The 25,044-nt window shown below is 35.2% G+C and overlaps 1 protein-coding gene across 1 annotated transcript in view; it reads right to left on the bottom strand.

The window, feature by feature from the left end:
• Positions 1-353: 353 nt before the first annotated feature.
• The window catches only part of Hat1 (histone acetyltransferase 1), a 46,859-nt gene continuing 22,168 nt past the window's right edge, over positions 354-25,044 (bottom strand). The window contains exons 5-11 of the mRNA XM_026389552.2: positions 18,914-19,093; positions 18,528-18,649; positions 17,923-18,027; positions 17,510-17,616; positions 6,148-6,299; positions 3,274-3,390; positions 354-768 (exon numbers count right to left, since the gene is read on the bottom strand). Coding sequence (XP_026245337.1) covers positions 601-768; positions 3,274-3,390; positions 6,148-6,299; positions 17,510-17,616; positions 17,923-18,027; positions 18,528-18,649; positions 18,914-19,093 — 951 coding nt within the window. The 3' untranslated portion in view covers positions 354-600. The remainder of the gene's footprint in view (positions 769-3,273; positions 3,391-6,147; positions 6,300-17,509; positions 17,617-17,922; positions 18,028-18,527; positions 18,650-18,913; positions 19,094-25,044) is intronic.

Below are 25,044 nucleotides of genomic sequence, written 5' to 3'. Positions count from 1 at the left end.
AAACCTAGAGGCACTTAACCACTGAGCCACATCTCCAGCTCTTTTTATTTTATTTATTTTGAGATAGGGTCTTGCCAAGTTGCTTAGGCCCTTGCTAAATTGCTGAGGCTGGCTTTGAACTGGAGATCCTCCTGCCTCAGCCTCCCAGGCTGCTGGGATTATAGACATGCACCACTGTGCCAGGCAGGAAATGTGTTTTAAAGATGTCAGATGTTAAAATCTTTGAAGGAAAGTGTGGGAATAATGATAACAAAAAAGCTTAAAAGCTAAGGTTTTAAACAAGATTAAAAAAGTTATTCTTAAGTATTTAAAAGTCATCACACATTAATATATCACAACTAAGCATTTATTATACTGGTTAAGAAGAAAGCAACCATAGTATTTCAGAAGCTATATCTTTTTTTAATGCAATATATGCTCATAAACTCTAGACAGTATTTTAAAATATACAATCTCTCCAGAAGAAAATATTCAACTAAAGATAACATACATAACTTTTAATGTAAGTAAAATGTTACAATATTTGAAAATTAACCACCAGGTTTTCCACAGCACAATGTACAGAAATTTGCAGGCTTCCTGTACAGAGTAGTATAATCTTTACTCTTGAGCAAGTCGTTCAATAACACGTCGGTAATCTTCCACTAGTTCCTGAAAGCTTTCTTCCAGCTGTTCATGTTGCATGCTTATTTCTATTTGGTTCATCTGGTTTGTCAGTTCTTCTGGTCTGAGACATTTTTTCATTTTAGCAAGATCTCTTTGTTTTTTCTAAGCAACAAACACAATTACTTGTTAGAATTAGAAAGTAGATATATTTCTTTATACAATACTAAATCTTCAAAGATGTTAAAAATAGGAGTAGTAAGGAGATAATGTCCAAACTTGCCCCATAATTTTCTTCTTAATGGAGCTTACTTAAACATAAAATTAAGCAGGAATTGCAAACTCTTTAAAAAAGACTTAGGAAAACCTGGTATTTGTGTTAGATAATAGTAAATATAAACATATGACTAGTAGCCTCCTCGAAAACATGATAAACAACTCTGGTCAAGGCTGGGGGTGTAACTCAGTGGTTGAACACTTGCCTAGCATCAGGTTATGGATTCTATCCCCAGCACCAACAAAGCATAACAAAACCTCTGGCCAATAAAACAGTCTTTTAATAAAGTACATTTTTGAAGAAGCAACTGATATTAAGTGCAATAATTCTTTATTTCACTATATAATCATTAACAACATTGACTTAAAATAACAATCTGGCATTTTCCTGCCACTATTCCTATTCCTAGGTTCCCTTACACAGCAATGTATTTATGGACATACTAATTTTAAGATACTGTTGAAAAAGGTTCAGAAAGGTAAATTTTCTCTCCATTTTATTAAGGATGTCACTATACTGAGGAGTTTGCAGTAGGAAGCTGGTTAACAATTTTATGCAGGACACTGTGTCAGATTAATACTGCCAGTGACATTTAGGATAGATGGAATGGGACTAAAAGACTAAGCATCTCCTGCAGTAATTCAGGCCAGAGGTGATGAAAGCTTAAATCAAGTCAGCAGCAGTGGAGATGGAGAGGACAGGGTGAATGCAGAGGAGAAAGCACTGGATATTTGGGGAAATGAAGAATAAATCCAAGATTCATAGTTAAGTGGCAATACTGCAATATACAAAACTTCATGTTTTGATAAACTGTTCTAATTATCATGTCAATTCACTTTTATTAGAGCATATAATAAAGAGTTGATATTAGAGATGGGAATCCACATATATTGACTCACAAACTCTATGAACTAGATATGTGGTGGAAAAAAAAGGGCAAGAGGAGTTAAATAATTTGCCTAAGCTCATACAGCCAGTGAACTCAGAAGGCAGATTCAAACCCTAACAGTCCATTTGTCTTTCAAAAGACTTACTGTCTTTCAAAAGACAATAAGCTGGGCATAGGCCTATAATACCCCAGCAACTTGGGAGGGGGAGGCAGGAGGAGCCCAAGTTTGAGGTGAGCCTTGGCAATTTAGTGAGAACCTGTCTCAAAAAGTAAAAAGGGTGGGAGCTGGAGTGGTGACTCAGTGGTAGAGAGCACGCCCAGCATGCGCGAGACACTGGGTTCGTACCTCAGCACCACATAAAAACAAACTAATGTTTCCACCTAAAATTAAAGATACATAAATAAATAAATATTTTTTTAAAAAAAGTAAAAAGGGGTGGAGGTGTAGCTTGGTGGTAGAATGCTCCTGGGTTCTACCCCCAGTACTGCCCCATCCCAAAGACAATAAAAACAAACAAAAATCCCAAAAAACAATGCCATAAACCCTTTCTTCTTAAAAATTTATAAATATGGGGCTGGAGTTGTGGCTCAGCAGTAGAGAGCTCCCCTAGCATGTGTGGGGCACTAGGTTCGACTCTCAGCACCACATAAAAATAAAAGGTATTATGTCCAACTACAACTAAAACAAAATATTTAAAAAATAATAATAATGTCTCTTAAAGAGGACCCTAATAACCTTGGAATACTAGGCAAATGTGTCATGTTTGTCACTTTAAGCTAAATTTATAATCACACAAACATTTCTAACACAATGTACAAGAAAGTACTGGAGATAGGCCTTTTTTTGTAAGTTTTCTGACACTACCAAAAAAATGTTGATCTGGGTTTAAATTTAATTCTCTTCCCCCAAAACAAAAACTTAATTCTTACATAGATGAGGGCAGTTGAATATAAATTTATGTTAATACAATCTTTAATTATATTACCATTACATTAGTTATATAATACCACTTATTTATATTAATACCATTAATATAAACTTATTTATATAAAAACATTTAGCTTCATCCATTCCTAAAAATGGCCAAATGATAAGGCCCAACCCTGACTTAGGAAAACTTTTGCATTATGAAGAAAAATATGGACAGAGAAAAGGTAGTTGGGAAAAAAAAGCTAAGAAGAATGTTAAAAAATAAAACCGAAAAAGAACATACATATGACAAATGAAACAAGAAAATTGGAAAAAACAAGATAAATTATTAGAAAAGAATAAGGGCATGCAGATTTTTAAAAGATACATACAAATGAAAGGAAAAAAAAAACTAACCATGTTAGATTATCCTTAAGATGAGTGAGATTTTTCTAAAATGAGAATGATATTTTTCACTTTTGTAAAAGTTAATTTAGCAAAGTGATTTGGGCTCTCCCAAATACTGGCACTTGCTAGCTTTTCTTCTGTTTTAAATAGTGATAAGAGTATAATGTCTAAGATCTGAAGTCCTACCTTATATGGGCTAATTAGTCTTCTTTTAATATCCAGCCTATAGCTTCTGTATTGTTCAGCATCACTCATGTCAGTTACCAGCAATCGAAGAATCTCATAAACCCGTCTAGTGTGTTGCTAAAAATGAAACAAGAAAAATGTGAATTTTCAAATTAAATCAGTGACACTTTCTCAAAAGAACACAGGATATATTTTATAATTGACATGGCAAGAAAGTGCTAGACACCAGAGGAAAAGCAATGTCCTTGAAGAGACTGAAGTCTACTAGGTAACACAAATGATTAAGGTTTGGGTTAATTTAATGACAGAAATATGCATAGTGTATTATGGTAACAAATGTTAGAAGAGAATTCCTGAATGAGTAAAAAATAAAACCTGAGCTGTATCTTTTTATTTTTGGATAGTGCTAAGGATGGAACCCAGGGCCTTGGACATGCTAGACAAGTGCTCTACCACACTAAGCAACACCCCTAGTCCTGAACTAAATCTTAAAGGGAGGAGAATATCATTCTAGAATAGGGAGGGTGCTGTGTGTATGTGTGTATGTGCACATAAAACAGAGCAGCTTGACACTGAAGCAAGGAGTAGGGATATAGTGAGGATGGAGACATATAGAAAGAGTTGGACTGTAATATTCTAGATTTAAAATGGGAACATAAATGATATTCACAAATTTGAGTTTTAAGCAAATCATTCAGCTGCACAGAAATGATAGTAAAAATAAGAGCACAGAGACCAATTTACAAAGCTATTAAGTCAGGCAAAAAAAAATTGATGAGGGCATGAACTAGGACAGCAGAAGTACACATACTAAGGGGACAGGACTCTAGATATATATGAGGAATAAATGGTAGGAGGGTGAAGTGAAAATTTTTCACAGCCCAAAGGAGATTTGGGAGGTAGCAAACATAAATTCTGGTCTAAAGCTGAGGATTTAAGCAGTATCAGTACATAGGTAAGAGTTAAAACCATAAGGTTGGTTAAGATCACCTGAGGTAAGCATTCAGAGTGTTAAGAGGAGACACAGAGAAGATAGAGAAAAGTGACCAAAGAAATATCAGGAGAAATAAGGAAGTTATGATACCAGTAAAGCCAAAGAATTAGCATCATTTTTCTGTTTTTTCATTCATGCATTAATTTTGGTGGGGAGGTAGGCTATGGTAGTTTGGAAAGATGATGTTTGAACTTTTTAGAAATGGCACATAAGTTGAATCTGAAAAAAATGACCACTATCTGGCTGAGCAAATGGAGAAAGAGGGTATTACTGATAAAAGGAACAGCTTATGTAAAGAGATTCAGAAAAAAGAAAGATGTGGCATAAATGGGAAATGGCAAGAGGTTCAATAAAGCCAGAGCATGTGGGAAAGTGGTATGAAGCTGAAGCTATCAAGGTAGGCAGGGTTCAGATGATGATGGGCTCTGTGTGCCCTACTCTGAAGTCTGAATTCCATTTTGGGAGCAGGATACTGTGGATTGAACTCAGGGGCACTCAACCCCTGAGCCACTTCCCCAGATCTATTGTGTATTTTATTTAGAGAGTCACTTTGTATTTTATTTAGGGTCTCACTGAGTTGCTTAGCGCCTCACTTTTGCTGTGGCTGGCTTAGAACTTGTGATGCTCCTGCCTCAGCCTCCCGAGCTACTGGGATTATAGGCTATGACATTGTGCCCAGCACTCCATTGTTTTAAAGCACAGTTTTTAAAAAATGTATTCATATGAGCTATCAAATTCTCATTAATACAAGTTTAATGTGGTCTGAGACATGAATTACTTCCTAATATGTGTCCTTTACCTTAAAGCCAGGAAACCATTAAAGTGTTTTAATGCAAAAGATGGAAAGTTTCAGTTCAAATCAAGGTGTTGACGGTGACCCAGCAACCTCTTGGTTATACAGTTTTGAAGGAAAATCTTGACTTGTTATTTATTAGGTGAAATTGCTCGGGTAGAATTTTAAGAAGAAGAGAAGAAATAAGGATAAAAAGTTCTGAGGAAGAACTACATTAAAGATCATACAAAAGAGTGGAAGCCAGTCAAAGTATTCCAAGAAAGACGATGAGAACAGTAAGTGGAAAGCCAGGAACTATAGAGCTTCAGAAGCCATAGAAGGGGTGGTCCTCAGTATCAAATGATTAGTCTTTATTATTGGAATACTCTCCATCCCACATACTTTTAATTGGCTTAATTATAATAAATAATTAATTATAACAATTAATAAATTATTGATAATTAGTTATTAATAATAAACATTAACTATTAGTCTTTATTATTGGAATACTCTCCATCCCACATCCTTTTAACTTGGATTCAGATTCTACCCACTCTCAAGGGGTTTAGATTGAATGTCATCCTTCCCATGAAACACCCTGATTCCTTTGTTTAAATAAATGTAATAAACTGCATTCTCTTAACTACCTTATTTTTTCTATACCTACCTTAAGATATTTAATACTTTAAAATTTAAACAAATAATGTAGAAGTATATAAAGAAAAGTTATATGTTTTACCCACCCCCTCTTCCCACCAATACTGTCTTCAGGCGTATAATTACTTTACAGTTTACAAACATGTTTTTAAAGAGCAAAAATAAGATGCTACTATCCATTTTTGTTCTTATTATACTTAGGATAGCCATAAAATTTATTATCTTCCTATTCTATTAATAAGGAAATTGAGGCAAAAGGTAGTAAACTCAATTGTCCAAAGTCATAGAATTAGTGGTAAATCTAGGTTTGAATCCAGGTTAGCTTCAGTGCTTTTACTCTCATTGCTACTTCCCACACACGCATTCTTAATATCCTTATAACATTTTGCTTAAATGATGTACTTAAAAAACTTCAAATTTTAAATGTTTTCCTCCTACACAATAAAAATACCTTATTGATTTTGAACTTCTGTTGTGCTTCCATTGCCATCTCTTCATTGAATCCTTGCATTAATTTTTCCCGGGAAAAACAAGGCAAATCTTGACAAAGCTTCACAAGCACAAAGTCTCTTAATTTCACATAGCTTTTGGATGGATCTTCCGCTAAAGAAATAAAGTAGAATAACATTTCCTTACCCAACATGATTCCTTATCATTTAAAATCTCAATACCCAAACTAAGCTAGAAAAGCAAATATACTTAAAAGAAAATTACATACGCAAAAGTTACAATGTGAATGGTTTCTTATAACTCAAAACAACAGAATTGTTGTCTTTGCCAAATAAAATTATAGGTATGCTCCTTTGCAAAGACATTTATATTATTTGTGAAATGAGAACTACTCATTTCAAATACCATCTTTTTGACTGGTATTTTATTGGTAGTTTTAACTCCAATTAATACATCTGTATAAATGAGAGATTCAAGTTTGGATGAGCAACTATAAAATACAAGCAATTTTTTTTTAATAGGTAATGGTTCTAAACTTAATGTTAACTTCCTTACTTTAATCCAATAACCTTTGGAGACTGCTACATTTCTTTTACCTAATTAAAAAAAAAAACAACTTCCCTTTACAAAAGCAATGCTTTTTGATTTAAAGCATACAATGAGGATATGAGGACATCCTACTGATCCTGTCTTCACTGCTTCTGCATATCTTCTTTTATGTTCATCTATGTTATATTTACATTAGATTAAGTAGTGGACACTAATGGAGCATGATGGGTAGAAAGAATACTACACAGAAAATATAAGGGTGAATCCCAGTTCCATCATTCATACATGCAGTACTTTGGGAAGATGACCTCACTTCTCTTTATCTTCATTCTATGACCAGTAGAAGAGTTAAAATTTTTAAAAATGTTACAGGGGCTGGGGCTCAGTGGTAGAGCACCTGCCTTGCCTGTGTGAGGGAGGGAGGGAGGGAGGGAGGAAGGAAGGAAGGAAGGAAGGAAGGAAGGAAGGAAGGAAGGAAGGAAGGAAGGAAGGAAGGAAGGAAGGAAGGACAGTGTGTCCATTTACAAGTAAAACAAATATTTTTTAAAAGATGTTACAGTCTAACCTAGTTCACAGATCCTAATATTTCCTGATTTCAGCATTTACTTCAGAACTACAGTAATCTAGACAGTAGGGCCTTGACATAAGGCCAGATATATAGCTGAATGGAACTGAATTGAGAATCCAGAAATAAGCCTATACATTTATGGTCAACTGTTGAGAGGGACAGCAAAACAATTCAATGCCAAATAGAATCATTTTCAACAGATGGGGCTGGAAAACTGATTACCACAAGCCAGAGCCTCCTTTCCTTACAACAAACAGATACCTAAATATAACAGGCAAAACTATAAAACTCTTAAAAGAAACACTGGAGTAAACCGCTGGTTTATCTGTGGTTATGATTTCTTAGGTAAGGAGAACAAAAGTACAAGTAACAAAAGGAAAAACAGATAAGCTGGGCCCTATCAAAATTTAAAACACTCAGCCAGGTGCAGTGGTGCAGGCCTGTAATCCCAGCAACTTTGGAGGCTGAGACCGGAGGATCTCATGTTAAAAGCCAGTCTTAGCCACTTAGCCAGATCCTAAGCAACTTAGTAAGACTCTGTCTCAAAAATGTAAAGGGTTGAGGGTGTAACTCAGTGGGAGAGCACTTACCTAACATGCAGAACCTTGGGTTCAATTTCTAGTACTACCAAAACCAAAACAAACCCTAGTACACAAATGTTCATAATAGTATTATTCATAAGAGCCAAAAAATAGAAACAACTCACTGTCTAGCAACTGATGAATGAATAAATAAAATGTGATGTTTCCATACAATGGAATGTTATTTGGTAATAAAAGAAGTACTGCAACAAGGGGTGAACTTTGAGAACACTGTGCTAGGTGAAATAAACCAGTCATATATAGAGATTCCAATGTTCAAAGAGACAAGTAGACCAATAGTGTCCTAGGGCTGGGAATGGGGGTAAAGAATATTCCCAAATTAGATGATGATGATCATTGCACTATAAATATCATTTTAAAATTGTACTTTTTTAAAATAAACGGGTGAATTGTATGATAGGTTAATTACATATCAATAAAGCTGTTTTTTTAAAAAAAAAAAAAAAGCCTGCTGGGCACAGTGGTATATACCTGTAATCCCAGAGGCTATGGAGACGGAGGCAGGAGGATCACAAGCTCAAGCCAGCCTCAGCAATTTAGCAAGACCCTAAGCAACTTCTTGAGAATCTGTCTCAAAAAAATAAAGAATGAAAAGGCCGGGGGATGTAGCTCAGTGGTTAAGTATCACTGGGTTCAATCCCTGATACCTCCCCCACTACCCCCCCAAAAAAAACAGAGAGGAAAAAAAGCCTAAGATAGAAATAATAAGATAGTTATTCATTCAGCCCACGTATACAGAATAACTTTTTTTTTGATAGGCTTAAACATACTATTGAACGTAGGGGTGTTCTGCCACTGAGCTATATCCCTAGCCCTCTTTATTTTGAGATAGGGCCTTACTAAGTTACTGGGATTAGAGGTATCCACCACCATGCCTCGTCAGAATAACTTCTTTAAAACTCTAAGCATCATGGGGCTGGGGTTGTGGCTCAGGGGTAGAGCGCTCGCCTAGTATGCATGAGGCATTGGGTTCAATCCTCAGCACCACATAAAAATAAAATAAAACTATTGTGTCCACCTACAACTAAAAAATAAATGTTTAAAAAAAAAACTCTAAGCATCATATAGTTAGTAACATCACATGCATGTAGTTATTAGGTAAATAGTATTTGACTGTGGTTTTAAAGTAGTAAGAATTGAAATTCCATCACCATCAGTTTGGTACAAAATTAATATCTATTAAGAATTATGAAATCAACATAAAACAAAATAATTGAAATAGGGACCTAAACAAAATCATCATTTAATTGTTAAGATTATAATATAATTTGTCATCATATCCCATTCTTCTGTATTTTCCATTTTAATTTAGCTTTACCAATCTGTATAGAAGCTACCTAGAAATCTGAAAGACATTCTGATTCCTTCCATCAGTTTTTTTTCCCAACTACTACAATAACCTCCCTTACTGTTTTTTTCCTTACTTGTACTCCCCTGCCTTATAAAATATAAACTAGACTATAGTTCTCCCCCAAATTAAAACTGTTCAAGCATATCAACCTAACCATAATGGGAGACCTGGAAAGAGAAGAAAGGGACAGAAAGAATATTTGAAGAAAACAGTGGTCAAAAACTTAGCGAATTTGATGGAAAAAAAAATTACACATCCAGAAACCTCAACAAATTTTATTTTGGAAAAACAAGAAGGTCTACACCTAAATCTGTCATAATCAAACTCGAAAAAGCCAGAGACAAACAGAAAATCTTTAAAGCAGCAAGAAAAAAATGACACATCAGAAACCAAGAAAGCCAAACGTTAGTAGGATGACATATTCAAAGAACTGAAAAGAGGGGGTAAAAAAGAAAAACCTACCAATTTATGTCATGGTTATTAGTATTACTTATTGATAGTAAAAGATTCATTAAAATTAAAATTAAAAAAAACCTCGATTTGATAATGGGCATCCACAAAAACTTTATAGCTAACATGACCCATAACGGTAAAAGACCGAATGCTTTCCTTCTAAGACAAAGCAAGGCACATACGTGTGTTTTTTTCTAATCAGAATTGTATTGGAGGGTTCTCAGTGTGCAATCAGGCAAAATTAAATAAAATGCATCTGATTGCAAAGAAGTATTTTTACTTTTGATAATGTTATCCTGTATGTAGAAAATCCTAACCAAAAAACTGCTATGATTAATGAATAAGTGCAACAAAGATGCAGGATAGAAGATCAATATGTAAAAACCAAATGCATTTCTATATACTACAAAAAAAATCAACAACTCAGAAAAAAATCTGGGCTGGGATTGTGGCTCAGCAGTAGAGTGCTCGCCTAGCACGTGCGAGACCCTGGGTTCGATCCTCAGCACCACATAAAAATAAAATAGAGATATTGTGTCCAACTACAACTAAAAAATAAATATAAAAAAAAATCTTGTTAAGTGTAATGGGACATGTCTGTAATTCCAACGAATTGGGAGGCTTGTTTGGGGCCAGCCTCCGCAACTTAGTGAGGCCATAGCAACTCAGCAAGACCCTTTCTCAAAACAAACAAAAAAGAGCTGGGGATGTAAAGTTCAGTGGTAAAGCACCTCTGGGTTCAATCTCCAGGTGTGTGTGTATGTGTGTGTGTGTGTGTACACACACACACACACAACACACACACACATATATATATATACACACAATAACAAAAACAGAAAACAATCTTATTTATAGCATCATCAAAAAGAATAAAGGCAACAAATAAATCTAACAAAAGCAGTACAAGAATTGTACACCAAAGCTCGGCATGGTGGTACACACCTAGAATTTCAGTGACTCAAGAGGCTGAAACAGGAGGATCGCAAGTTCAAGGCCAGCCTTAGCAACTTGCGAGACCCTGTCTTGGGGGGGGGGGAAGGACTGGGGATGTAGCTTTTAGGGCCCCTAGATTCAATCTCCAGTACCAAAAAAGAAGATAAAAAATAATTTATATATATATATATAAAGCTGCAACACTACAGAGGGAAATTTAAAAAAAAAAATTGTGTGCCATGGATTGAACCAAGGGGTCTTGTACATGCTAAGCACATGCTCTACCATTATGCCATAACCCTTTATTCCCTCTGAGAGAAAGAAATTTTAAAAGTTCTAAATAAATGGAGATACTTTATATTAATGGACTGGAAGATTCAATATTGTTAAGATGGCAATTCTCTTCAAATTGACTATAGATTCAATGCAATGCTTATCAAAACTCAAGAGGCTTTATTTTGTTTTGCAGAAATTGATGAGCTGATCCTAAGATTTTTATGGAAATATAAAGGACCTTATATAACCAAAACAATTTTGAAAAAGAACGAAATTGGAGTATTTTCACCTCCTATTTCACAACTCAATATAGCAATCAAGATGCTGCTGTTCCCCCAGAGTCTCTATACCTGAAGGAAGGAAAAAGGGACGTCACAAAGACTGGGCAATATATGAGCCCCAAGAAGACAAATGTATAGCTCCAGGCTGAAAAGCAGAAGGCCAGGAAGAAGAGGAATAAGAAGAGAGTGGAGATGGGGCTGCAGGTGACTCCAAAAAGAAATCTCTAGCCTCAGACAAGAGTAAGAATGGAGATGACCGCCACCAGAAGTATAAAGGTGTAGAGGGCTTAACAACACTGAGAACCCCAACTAGGTGGTACAGACAACCAGAAAGATCACACACTGGATCTAAACAGGTGAAAGGAACTTTGAGAATGAACATACATCAAGAAGAGAAAATAAAAGAACATTACACAAAATTGCATTCAGCTATGAAGACAGAGCAGGCCAAGGCCAATTTGCTGGACTGGTTATTATCTGGGAACAGCTGGAGCAAGCCACCAGGAAGAAAACCAGGAAAGCAAAATATGATGCAACTTTGTGCAGAAAGTGAATGCAGTCCCTCTCTCACCTCCAAATAAGAGGGAACAAGCTGACCTGCCCAGACCTCCGCTATGTCTTGCTTACCACCGTGTGCTCTCGTACCAATGCAGTAGCTCATTGCAGCTGGGAGGCCACCTAGGGCCTTCTGTTCAGCTTGGCAAGAGATATCATTTGGGGAAGGTGGGATGAAACAGAGACGGATGCAGATAGCATTTCATACATAACCATTTGAATGTTTTTTGCTATTTTTAGAATTTTAGAACCCTTATGTGTATGTGGTAGGGGCAGTGCCTAGGAAGTAGGATAAAGACTACTGTGTGTGTGTTTATGGTATTGGGAATTGAACCCGTGCATTCTATCATTAACTACATCCCCAACCATTTTTATTTTAAGAGAGGTCTTGCTAAGTTGTCCCAGCTGGCGTTGAACTTGTGATCCTCCTACCTCAGCCTCCTAAGAGCTGGGATTACAACATGCACCACTTAGATACATTATTCAACAGGAGGTGATTGTACCAGGGAACAGCTGCTGAGAAGTTTGCAAGTATCAGCCCCAGGCTATTGCCTGAGTGCTCACTCAGAGAGGGGATGTACTTTAGGAACCTATACCTCTATCCCTGCTGGTCATGGCTCATCCCCAGACACTCTGGGGGCACTCTGACTGAGTGCCCCCATCTCTCTACCCTTTCCTGTCTCATTTCCTTGCTAGGGCCAGCATTGTGTGTGTGTATGTGTGTGTGTGTGTGTGTGGGGGGTGTATGTGTGTTGTTGTGTTGCTGGGGATCAAACCCAGGGCTTCATGCATGCTAGGCATGAAGCCCTCTACCAATGAGCCCAAGTGCCCATTTTTAACCCTACTCGTCAATCATTTCAAGAAACTTCCATTTACTCTGCAGCACCCAGGAGATTCAACTTGTATGTCTGGCAGATTAAATTTCACATTATCATTTTTAAAATAACAAAATCCAAGCTGGTGTGGTACTGCCATAAGGACATACATATAGATCATTCAAGTCCAGAGATAAATCTTTATATTTATGGTCAACTGATTTTCAATAAAGGCACCAATGGGGCAAGATACTCCTTTCAATAAATGGTGCCAGAACAACTGAATATCCTCACTTAAGAAAATGAATTTAGACACTTATACCATACCTAATAATTAAGCCAAAATGTGTCAAAGACATCAGTAGAGAATGGGTGTGGGGATGGGGACTGACTGCAAGTGGACATGAAGGATCTCTTTACAGTGATGGAAATATTATAGAACAGGACTACAATTAAAAAGTCATTGAGATCTATATTTTAAGTTGTATACTTTAAATAGGTGAATGTTATGGTATGGAAATTGTACCTCAATAAAGTAATTTTAATTAACAACTCTTCTAAGTGACAAATAATCAGCTTCTCCTTTATTTTATTTTTTTTTTTTGTAGTGCTGGGGGTTAAAGCCAGGGCATTGCCCATGTGAGGCAAGCACTCTACCACTGAGCTAGAACCCCCGCACTATTTCTCTTTTTTAAATCCACGGGCACCCAACCACTATACCACATCCCCAGCCCAGCCCCTTTTTTGAGAATCTTGCTAAGTTGCCAAGGCTGACTTTGAACTTGTGATTCTTCTCCTATGGACTCTGAAGCTGCTGAGATTACACCATGCACAGCTACTAACATTTTTTAAAATTATACTAACAGATGAGGCACAAGCTTGTCCAATGTTGGTTTTTCCAAGTCTAGGTGACTTGGGAAAACCAACATTGGACAAGCTTGGTTTAGAAAAAGAATTGCATTGCCAATATCAATTTTTTTTAATATTTATTTTTTAGTTTTTGGCGGACACAACATCTTTGTATGTGGTGCTGAAGATCAAACCTGGGCCGCACGCATGCCAGGCAAGCATGCTACCGCTTGAGCCACTTCCCAAGCCCCCAGCCAATATCAATTAAAATAACAATATGAGTAAAATTGTAAGTACTTATTCCTCAGAAAAGTTTAGGGAAAATGTATCAAAGCAAAATGAATTATAGTTGAGAAAACCTAAAAACCTTGCCACATTCTTACCTAAATAAAAATATCATGCCAAAAATTTCCATTTTTAAATAAGGCATTATAGATTAATAATGTTTTACTTGCAGCTTGATATAAAGGGCCATGTCATCATTCAACTTTTAAGCTCTTTAAAAGTGTCAGCATAAAAATGAACTTAAAATGATGACACCCGATAATTTGTGATGTCCTTCAATTTCCGTTTCTATACAACAAAGATAAACAGTATATTTAAAGATGAAATTTGCTTAAATCTATAGTTACCTGTGGGATCAAAAATTGATTTTTTTTTACAAATTAAATATATCATTCTAACAATATAACTGCTGCTCTATCATTTTTAAAAGTTACATCAAGAGAAAAAAATCGCACTCTAAAGAAGGAAAATGAGATGAGAGTACAAATCACTTAAGTATAAAAAATTCATATATTCTAAAAATCAATAGGATCTAGAACAAAAAGAACACTTAAAGTGACAAATATAATTAGCTCTTAATATATTACTGATAAATTAATTAATAATACTAGTGTATATTCTAGCCCAGGATCAGTTTTTATTACCAAATGCAACTCCTCAGGATTCTTGAGGAAACAAATTGTTGATTCTATCTATAAGGTAGTATAGTGAGACGTATGCTATATATGCTATATATCTTAAGAGGCTAATATCATCAAAAGAAAGATAATACAATTTTATAAAGAACTGTCTTTCAATATTTTACCTTAAAATTGAGAATGGAGTCATGTGTGGTGGCACACACCTGTAATCCCAGCGGCTCAGGAGGCCGAGGCAGGAGGAACCCGAGTTCAAAGCCAGCCTCAGCAACAGCGAGGTGCTAAGCAACTCAATGAGACCCTGTCTCTAAGTAAAATACAAAATAGGGCTGGGGATGTGGTTTAGTGGTCAAGTGCCCCTGAGTTCAATCCCAGGTACCCCCCCCCAAAAAAAAATTTAAAGAGAGAAGGGGTGGCAATTACGTCATAAACACACATCCATTGAAAGTTTCAGATAGAACCTAAGCCACCAATGGTAACTTAATAATTACTGTATCTACCCCTATGTCAAATAAGCAAAAGGTTATCTCAATAAAACAGCCTGGAATGCAAAGGGAGATCCAGAGTCACCCTGCTGAAGAGCCACAAAGTTAAAAAATATACAAGATAATAGAAAATATGCAACTGAAATGAATAGAGTGAAATTCTGTACTTTTTTCTTTTTAAAGACTAGGTATAGAAATCTAGGAGAAGTATCTTAATGAGAACAACTAATAAGACATTTTTACTATTGTATAATGCTAAGAAATGTTAAAGCTGAAAATAAAGGCCAATACTCAGTTGTCAAATTCAGAAGTCCTGTAGTATGTTTAGCTTTTCTCTTTAGAGACTTCAGTTTCTAATGAATAATAGTATTGAATAAAGGCTTCCATTATTGATGACTCTTCACTGAGATTTAAGAAATAAATTTCTTTATCTGCTAATTGGTGCTAAGTATCAAGGACTTAACTGGCTGGCGTAGACAGAAGAAAGTGGTTAAGAGGCTTCAGAGAAACAACCCCTGCTGGCACATTACCCACTAGAGTAGACAAAGACTACTTATGTGAACTCCAGATTAAAATCACTAAAAATGTCTGTGTAGCACTAAATCCAACCTCTGTAACTGAACAGAAACTAAACAACTTTCAGCTCAGCTAAACGAAGTGATATAGTTTGTACTATGCATCTATAATTTTACAAGTCACTAAACTAGTGAAGGAGTCATTTAAACAATAAAAACCTTTGAACTAAGTTTAGTACTTCATCTTTCAAGTTTCTATTCCATTTAAAAGTAGCAAGACAATTGACTCCATAAATGTGTAACTCCCTTTCAAGAACAAGGTGCTAGTCTGAGGACACAGCTTAGTGGTAGAGCACTTGCCTAGAGTGCTCAAGGCCCTGGGTTCTATCCGTCATCATGGCCAACAAAAACAAAAATGCTTTCCCTCTAGCTTATTAATCTATGGATTCAATTCACTGGCCTGGAGCAACTTTATTTACCTTGGACAAGCAAAACCACTATATCATGAAAAAGAAAGAAACTGATAATTTGCCTACTAGCCTTTTTATAGGCTTGTTAATCCCACATTCAGTATTTTCTTTTGGGGGAGGGTATCTTTAAACAAGTTGATAAGACCTTGAAATAGCATTTTTAACAAGTTAACATTTAATATGGGTTGAATATTACAGTTTAAAAAACAAAAAATATATTCAAACTCCTATAGAACAAATTTTAATACCTAATTTGGATGTGAATATCTGGTATAGATTGAATAACCCTTATCTAAGGGATTTTTTCTCTCTTGGTGCTAGGGATTAAACTCAGGGCCTCTTGAATGCTAACCACATGCTCCACCACTGAGCTACAACCTTATCCCAACCTTTATCTGCAATGCTTGGGCCCAGAAGTATTTCAGATTTTTTTTTTTTTTTTTGGTGGGGGGAGGTCTAGATTTTGAAATATTACCAGGTGAGCATCCCTAATCTGAAAATCCAAATGCTCCAGACATCTGAAATTTTTTGAGTATCATACTGACACTCAAAAACATTTTGGATTCCAGAATATTTTGGATTCCAGATTTTCAGATTAGGGATACTCAACATGTACTTTTCCTTAAAAAAAAAAAAATGTAACTTTCAGTTATATCAGCAACCTTATGAGCAACGAATTTAAAAGTTACTAAAGAGAGGGAAAATAACAACATAAATGTTCCTTGGATGCTTTTGCTCTTTGATGGTTCATAGACACTGTATTTGTAATCCCATCTAATGATGCCTTCTCTTTTAAAGACTAGATATCTTTTCTTCTCCTAGGCATTAATTTCATAAAACTACTTCTATGGCTAATCCATATTGAAAGATGTTTCCAAAACAAATAGGCCTACATTTCACCTTATCTACTACTTTTGTGAAGGCATACATTTAAGGAATATAAATCACACACTTTAGGACATGTATATTGATTTTTTTTTAAGAGAGAGGAGAGAGAGGGGGAGTGAGAGAGAATATTTTTTAATATTTATTTTTCAGTTTTCGGTGGACACAACATCTTTATTTTATGTGGTGCTGAGGATCGAACCCAGCGCCCCGCGCATGCCAGGCGAGCATGTTACCACTTGAGCCACATCTCCAGCCCTTGATTTTTTTTTTTAATATTTAAAAATTTTTTAAATTTTCAATGGACCTTTATTATTTATTTACTTTCTTATTTATATGCAGTGCTAAGAATTGAACCCAGTACCTCACACATGCTAGGCAAGCAATTTATCACTGATACCAGTGAGCAACAACCCTGCCCAGGAAATGTATATTGTATTCAGAAACTACTTGCCTTGAATTTTTTTTCTCAATAAGGTTTATTAAAAAGCTCTGTTTCCTTACATGAAATTAATGCATGGTACCATTTAAATGATGCAACCATTTGCCAAATAAACAGAAGCAATAAATTATACTATACTTGCAATGTATTATGCCTGATCGAGATTTCCCCATATACATTCAGTTCACTATCTTCCATCTGTTCAACTAAGCACTTCACAGTTCAGGATGTAATCCAATTCCCACAAAGACATAAAATCTAAAATGTAACCTTGATCTATCTTAGATAGTCCCAAAAAGGCCCCACAAGAATGCTACTATTTAATGTAGAATAGTTATTTCTATCAATCAATCAATATCAGTAAAGAAGACATTTTAGAAAGGCTCTTTAACATCAAATTTTATTTACCTGTAATATCAAGAACTGTAGGAGATGCAATGTAGTATCTATGAACTGTTTCAAGAAGTTGAGCACCATGGCCTTGACCTTGAAATGGAGTCAATATCAGCATCTGACTAAAGAAATGATTTTAAAATTAAAATTTCACATCAGTTAAAAAATTGAGAATCATTATAGTATTAGGAACATTTTTAAATCTGTGATTTTTTTAAGCTTTAAGAAGTCCAAAACTTATCAAAATACTCAAAATTGGTTTACTTTTCCACACTGTTTCAAAAGGAACAATGAAATAAATCAGTACATAGCCAGTGAATAATGGTGATTTTTTTAAACAAATCAACACTATTAAAACAAGTATTGGAAACTTCAGCAGTTCCTTCTTCTGAAATAAAAGACAAGGCACGTGTTATACTGCCAATTACCTTACACGTGGCCGGGTTTTGTCTGGGTACACATAGTAATTATAGACTGTCATGTAGCCTACGGTCGCAAAGAGTGTAGCTCCATCCTTATTATACTTCTCAAATCTGCAGATAAAACAGAAAGCCAAGCAGGTCAATTACAGTCGCGCTCCCATGCAGTGTCCATTTTCTTTTCCATTTTCTGACTGAATTTTCAGTGTCAGCAAGCTACTCTGTGAGGGCCCAATGGGTACACCTGCTATGTTCTGAATGTACAATTCACTTAATTGGTGTGCAGCAACTTGGATAAATCAGACCTCTTTACATCACTTCAGTGCACTTGCCTATTATAAAGATGAATAGGTGGCAAGTAAAAGAAAACACAGGCAAAGCTCATTTTACTGTTTAAGCCTACATTCAGGGCCCTAACAGACAACAGCATTTAATTCAGCTCTATTCTCAAGGTCTCCCAAAGCATAATGAAGGAAAACTCAAGCCTCATAAACAATAGTTTTTCTTTCCTGGGAAAAATATCATTATACTGTCCCAATAATTGGGCTGCCACAATTAAAATGCTGGCTTTGTGGAGGTAATAAGGTCTACTGTTGCTTTAGAATTGTACTTACACTAGAAAGTAGTGCCATCTTTCATCATCCACGTCAATAAAGCTAGCAGTTTCAATAAACCACATCAAAAAGGTCTGAAGCCTTTCATGATATTCTCGAAAGCCTCTACATGTCATGTCAGCCTAGGGAAAAAGCCAGGAAAAGTCAGGTGAAACTCATCACAGAGGTAAGTCAAAGTCTGCAGAACACAAAACTATCCTGTGGGAAAATGTTTAGAAGTCTCAGATTAAATGTGTACACAGACACACAAAACAGGTCTATTTTTAATGCCCACAAAAACTTGTTTCCTAAAGCTAGAATAAATTACTAAGAATAAAATAAAAATTGCATGTAGGCTTCAGGCACATGGAGTAATTTTAACCAGAAATATATAGATTTATCTTTACCTTGTATATCTGAAAAGTAAAGTTTTCTCCTCCTGTTGGACTGAGAACTGAGTATGTATGAAGTAAGGTCCCAAATGGCTTGAAATCAACTTCCTTTTCCAGCAAAGAAAGAAAATCATTTGTGTTTGTGCAAAATCCAGGTGGAATGATTTGTCTGATTTTGCCTTCAACATCATCTGCCTAAAGAATGTAGGATAAAAGACATAAATTAATAACACATTTGAATTTCAGGTGAATTATGTTCAATTTCTCTAAAATGGACAAAATCAACAAACTTCAATTCACCATTAAACTAAAGATATAAATACACTATAGTAAACGGGAAAGGACATTTCAGGTCCACAAACCACTGTCTCACAAATTTGAGATGAGCAAAACATAAAAACAAATTAGAGAATGCAGGGAGCCTAATATCAAGTGTAATAATAATGTCAATGTTACGAAATTTCTAACATTATGTAGAAAATGCTGAATGCTGACAACCTCCCTTTATGACAACCTAAACTAGCCAAAACAAAAGGCTGCTTATTATTTTATATGTGTCAAAGAGACCATATTATTCAAGACATGAAAAGATCACCAGCAGTAGTTAAGTAACACTAGAGTCCAACCAAATGAATAGTAACTTCACAATAAACAAGCAGAGACGTAACAACTCCCTCATATGCCAACAAGCTAAAATGATAACTTAAAAAATATTCCTACTTAAGAAATATAGAAATTATATGAATGGCTATATTATCCACTCGTTCCTATAATGTAACAAAATTTTTAGAGACCTGGACTTGTGATAGTACAAAAAAGACAAGACTGGACAACAAAATTAAACTTGGAGATTAAAATTACCCTTGTTAAACAACCTCAATGAATGTTAAAACTATCAGCTGAGCAGACTTCATAATCCTTTTCAAAACCCCAAAAGACCACTTGATTGAATACATTTACTACTTCTCTTTAACCATGAATATTTGATGAAGTCTTACAATAAAGTATTACTGCTTCTCACCAGGCAATAAAACTTAATGAATTGGTCTCAACTTAACAAAACCTTATCCCTCAATACAGTCCCTAAAAGCCTGACATTACATTCAACAAAATGAGCTTGCATTCTATTCAAACTTTTTCCTGAACAATGAGGCCAGGTTTTTACTTAATGGAGTTTGCCGTGAGTTCAGCTGTAATGTTTGTATTGTATCTATTTCCACAAGGACTGACACAAGAACACTTTGTGTTAACTTACTAAGCAGCTCTTTCATACCGTTTACATGCATGATGGGTATTAGTTCTAAACCAAGACCCTTGCTACTTAGCATTCAAAACAGGGAAATTAAGATGCTTAGGACAAAATACACTACAAAAGGCTAATACAACATGCTACTAATTCCTGTCCTTTCAACCATTTTTTAACTAAGTAGAAGCAATGCACCTGCAGATGAATAGCACTTTATTATCATTCAGTTACATTTTAGGATAAGAGAACCAAGGATAAAGTTTATCACAAACAAGTTTTATTTTCAATGCTCTGGTACCACCAACATTTATATATAATTTGTTTGTAGCTATAAAAATAGGAGTTATTTAAAATATCTCTTTTCAACTATATGCCCAAGTTTATTTCTAATATGTATATCAGTCCTTGTAATCTATTCACCCTCAAGATAGATAAATTACACTTGATAGAACTACTTTTGTTTATTTACAAAGTACATACTGTTTGATATTTTTTCTTGACACTGCTAACATGAAAATATCATCTTAAACATATACTCAATAACTACATGAGGGCTGGGGATGTGGCTCAAGCGGTAGCGCGCTCGCCTGGCATGCGTGCATCCCAGGTTCGATCCTCAGCACCACATACCAACAAAGATGTTGTGTCTGCTGAAAACTAAAAAATAAATATTAGTATTATCTCTCTCTCTCTTTAAAAAAAATAAAGTTAACTATTAAAAAATGTTAGAATATCTTAAAAAAAAAATAACTACATGAGGAAGTTGTTATAATGAAGGATAGTTGCAATAAGTTTGCTGTATAGCAATTAAAATCCAAAGTAGTGATGGATAAAGTTGTATAGTATAACTGTAGTTCAAGTTTTTAAATGTTAAGAAAAAAGGGGTTTATTTAGTAGGTATAATTTTAACCCTTAATAACCTTCTGTATGTCCTGTCCTCTAAAAAAGGCATTGCAAAGAATGATCAAGTCACTTTGCCTATCATGAACCAAATCTACGTCAAAGATGTCTAAGAAACAAGTTTCAAGTGGCAGTTCTGGTGAAAGACAAAGCTACCAAAAGTTAGAGCTCAGTAAGGTTGAAGGAAAGTTAATATTTAACATTCAGCCTTTAAGGGATACTTATTGATTATAATAAAGATTTTCAAATAAAATATTTTGCTCTGTGCAAGTCTGTGTTACTTCAAGAACTTTTATGAAGGGGAATGCTAAGTTTAAAAAAACAAGGAATCTTTATATATGTAAATGTGTGTGTGTGTGCATGTGTGTGTGCGCGCGCGCGCACATCTGTGTCTGATATACTTAAATAAAACAAATTAAAATCAAATAAAGGCTGGGGCTGTAGCTCAGTGGTAGAGAGCCTGCCTAGCATGTGTGAGGCACTAGGTTTGATCCTCAATGCCACATAAAAATACATAAAATCAAATAAAAAAATCAATCAATCAAATAATAAATAAATATAGCTCTTTAAACCTAGTATTCAGAACTCAAACACTTTTTTTGCTCCAAGAAAAAATGTTTGCATTTTTGTTAAATGGATTTTGCATTAACAAAAAGAAATCCTACAACCATCATGTCTTAAGAGATCTGTATTCTTCTAAAATGTACACTTTAATTCAGTTAAACTGAAAATATTAATTTTTCATATTGGATTACTGGTCTGATCATAAATCGTCAGTAAGAAAAAGCCATTAAATAATTTTTAATTGAATGTAGAATTAAAAATGTAATGAAAGCTTTCAGTTCCAATGCTTGTGACTAAAAGTATAGATTCTACTTCTGAAGATCACTGAAAAATTGTCTTCAAGAACTTTATCCTAAATGTCAATTAAAATCAGATACAAGTATAGAAAGAGTAAGAAATTAAATGGAACAGAGCAAGAATCTAGAATGACTTGATTTATTTAATTAATAAAGCTGTTCCTTACAAATGTTCCCCTAACATTTGGTGATTTCTTTTTAAAGAAAGGAAAGCATAAAAGTAACTATTCTAGTTAGGTCTTACAGTAAGTGGGTCATGAAATGTTTTTAGATTGTGTAATCTCTCACGATGGTCATTTCAATTTCCAGTGTTCTATCTTTGTTAACACATATCAATGTTCCAATTGAGGAATTTTAACTTTTCCTTATCACTGCATAAAACAATGTGCCTGGGCTAGAGTTGTGGCTCAGAGGTACAGTGCTTGCCTACCATGCATAAGTCACTGGGGACTTTGTACTCATTCTTAAAACCCAATAACCTCTTTAGTGTCATGTCTTAAGCAGTATCATTTGTCTAAATTTATGTATAGTAAGTTTCTTTTCTTTTTCTGTATCAGGGATTTAACCCAGGGGTGCTTCACCACTGAGCCACATCACCAGCCCTGCTCCCCCACTTTTTAGACAGGGTCTCGCCAAATGGCTGAGGCTGGCCTTGAACTTGTAATCCTCCTGCCTCAATTTCCCAAGTGTCTGGGATTACAGATGTGCACTACCATGCCTGGTTAGAGTAAGAGGTTACAATCAAGGCATGTTAAGTAGGTAAAACATGCTCTTCTTTACCTGCTAAAGTAGCACATAGATTTAACACTGCTATAATTATTGGTGGTTTTTTTTTTTTTTTTTTCTTTTTTTGCATTACTGGGGATTGATGCTGAGCTACATCCCCAGGCCTTTTTATTTTTTATTTTGTGACAGGGTCTTACTAAGTTGCTGAAGCTGGCCTCAAACTTGTGATCCTCCTGCCTCAGCCTCTAGAATTGATGGGAGTATAAACATGGGCCACTATTCCAGTTACATTATTATAATTCTAAGAATACCCAAGATACGTCACAAAAAGAAGGCAAAAGAAATTCTGCATCTATTTAATTTGCTTAAATTTATATTCTCTGACAACATTTAAACTTCAAATGTACAAATCTGAGTATTATTAAATGAAGGTTATATTATGAAAAAACAAAGGTTGTATGATGTTTATAATGCATTAGTGCTTTGCTTACTTGAACTAACAAGCAAAAGGGGTAGGGATGTATGTAGTTCAGTGGTAGAGAGTTTGTCTTGTATGCATGAGACCAGGAGTTCAATCCCCAGTACGGGGCAGGGGACAGGGACACAGGAACACGACTAAGCAAGATAAAATTTTCAATATATAATTTTAAGCTTTCTAATATTTCATTAAAAAGTATACCAATCAAGAATACTGTCACAATTGCTGTGGGGCGGGGGGGGGGGAGTAGGGGGATTATAGCATAACATTACTAGTATACCAAAGATGATGATGATGATGATAATGATTTTGGTACCAGGGATTGAATCCAGGGGCATTTAACTATTGAGCCACACTGCCAGACTCTTAGTGAGAAAGGGTCTCACTAAGTTACTGAGGCTGGCTTTGAACTTGAGATCCCCTCCTGCCTCAACCTCCCAAACCACTGGGATTACAGGCAAGTGTCTCTGTGCCCAGCCAAAAATTATTTTTTTCCTTTCCTCAAGGATAAATTTTATAAATACATAGGATTTTCCCATAAAGAAACTAAAAACTCCAGAAAAAATTTAAAATCCTCTTTCATCTACTTGCAAATTCAACCCAAATAAGTGGGAAACAAGGATAAAATGACTAAATTAATAGATAATACAACCTATCCATGTATGTCATGTTTCTCTACCAAATCTTTCTCAGAAATGTTAGTAATTAGTAAGACTGAACAATCTTGGTCACATATCCCTTCACTAAAAAACGATAAATTTACTCCAAGAGAAGGCAGGAGGTATTTAATAAAAGCAAAGATTAGGAGCAACCAAAGATAAACAAATCATCAATGTCTGATTAATCATGTTTATTATATTTGAGGATTCAGAATAATTATTTTGCCTTTGAAGAGATTTTACAGGAATCTTAATCATGACTAAAGAATTTTTGGTGAAACTGGAAAAATCAATTTGGAAAAGAAAATGAATCGATGATGAAAGAGCAATATAAGTAAAATTATAATAAGCAAATTAACTTTTAAGCACATTTTCTACGGCTACTGACCCCCTAAAAGGGTTTATTTTTCATATAAAAATGTTACACCAGGTGGTGCATGCCTGTAATCCCAGCGACTAGGGAGGCTAAGGAAGGAGGAAGTTCAAGGCCATCCTCAGCAACTTAGTAAGACCTGTCCCAAAATAAAAAAATAAAAAAGAGGAATGTAGCTCAATGGTAAGGTGCCTCTGGGCCAATCTCAAATAAAATTTTAAAATAAATAAAAACAATGCTACAGAGTATGACCTACAAAAACTCAAATATGACAGATAATAGTCCCAAACATAAATATACAAAACAAATTTGATATTTTTTTCCCATTTAAATCTTCCCCATATCAGGACCACTATCGTTTATGCAATGGTATTCAATGGGATTCTCATCTATCATATCTAAGTCAAAAGCGAAGCTTACTGGTTACTGGTTCCACATCTAAATAATATTCTCAATCTGACAACTAAATCCAGCATATCCTCTAACACTGTTAGAGCATGTTAGAGACTAATGTTTTGGTCTTCCTTCTTTTACTCTTAACCCCTATTATGTGTTCTTAGCATAGAAGTCAGAATCATCTTAAAAATGTAAATTATATGACTGTGTACTTAAAATCTCTTAATGCTACTAATTATTCTTACCTTTTACAAACATCTTATTGAAAAGAAGACCAAACACAATCTAGCTTTGCCACCCCTTCAACTATCCCAGTTCTCCATAACACTTCTGAATTTGTTTATTTACTAGTTTGTTTACTGTTGACTAGTTGTTTCCTCTTGGCTAGAAAATAAATTCCATGAGAGCAATTACTTAGTTTTATTTGTTACTTTTTCCCTGGTATCAAGAACAAAGGCAACAGCTAGGTATAGTGGCACATGCCTATAATCTCGGCAACTCAGGAGGC

This window comes from Urocitellus parryii, chromosome 1, assembly GCF_045843805.1.
Source record: "Urocitellus parryii isolate mUroPar1 chromosome 1, mUroPar1.hap1, whole genome shotgun sequence".
Taxonomy (NCBI): Eukaryota; Metazoa; Chordata; class Mammalia; order Rodentia; family Sciuridae; genus Urocitellus; species Urocitellus parryii.
This window is presented reverse-complemented; position numbering and strand designations above follow the sequence as displayed.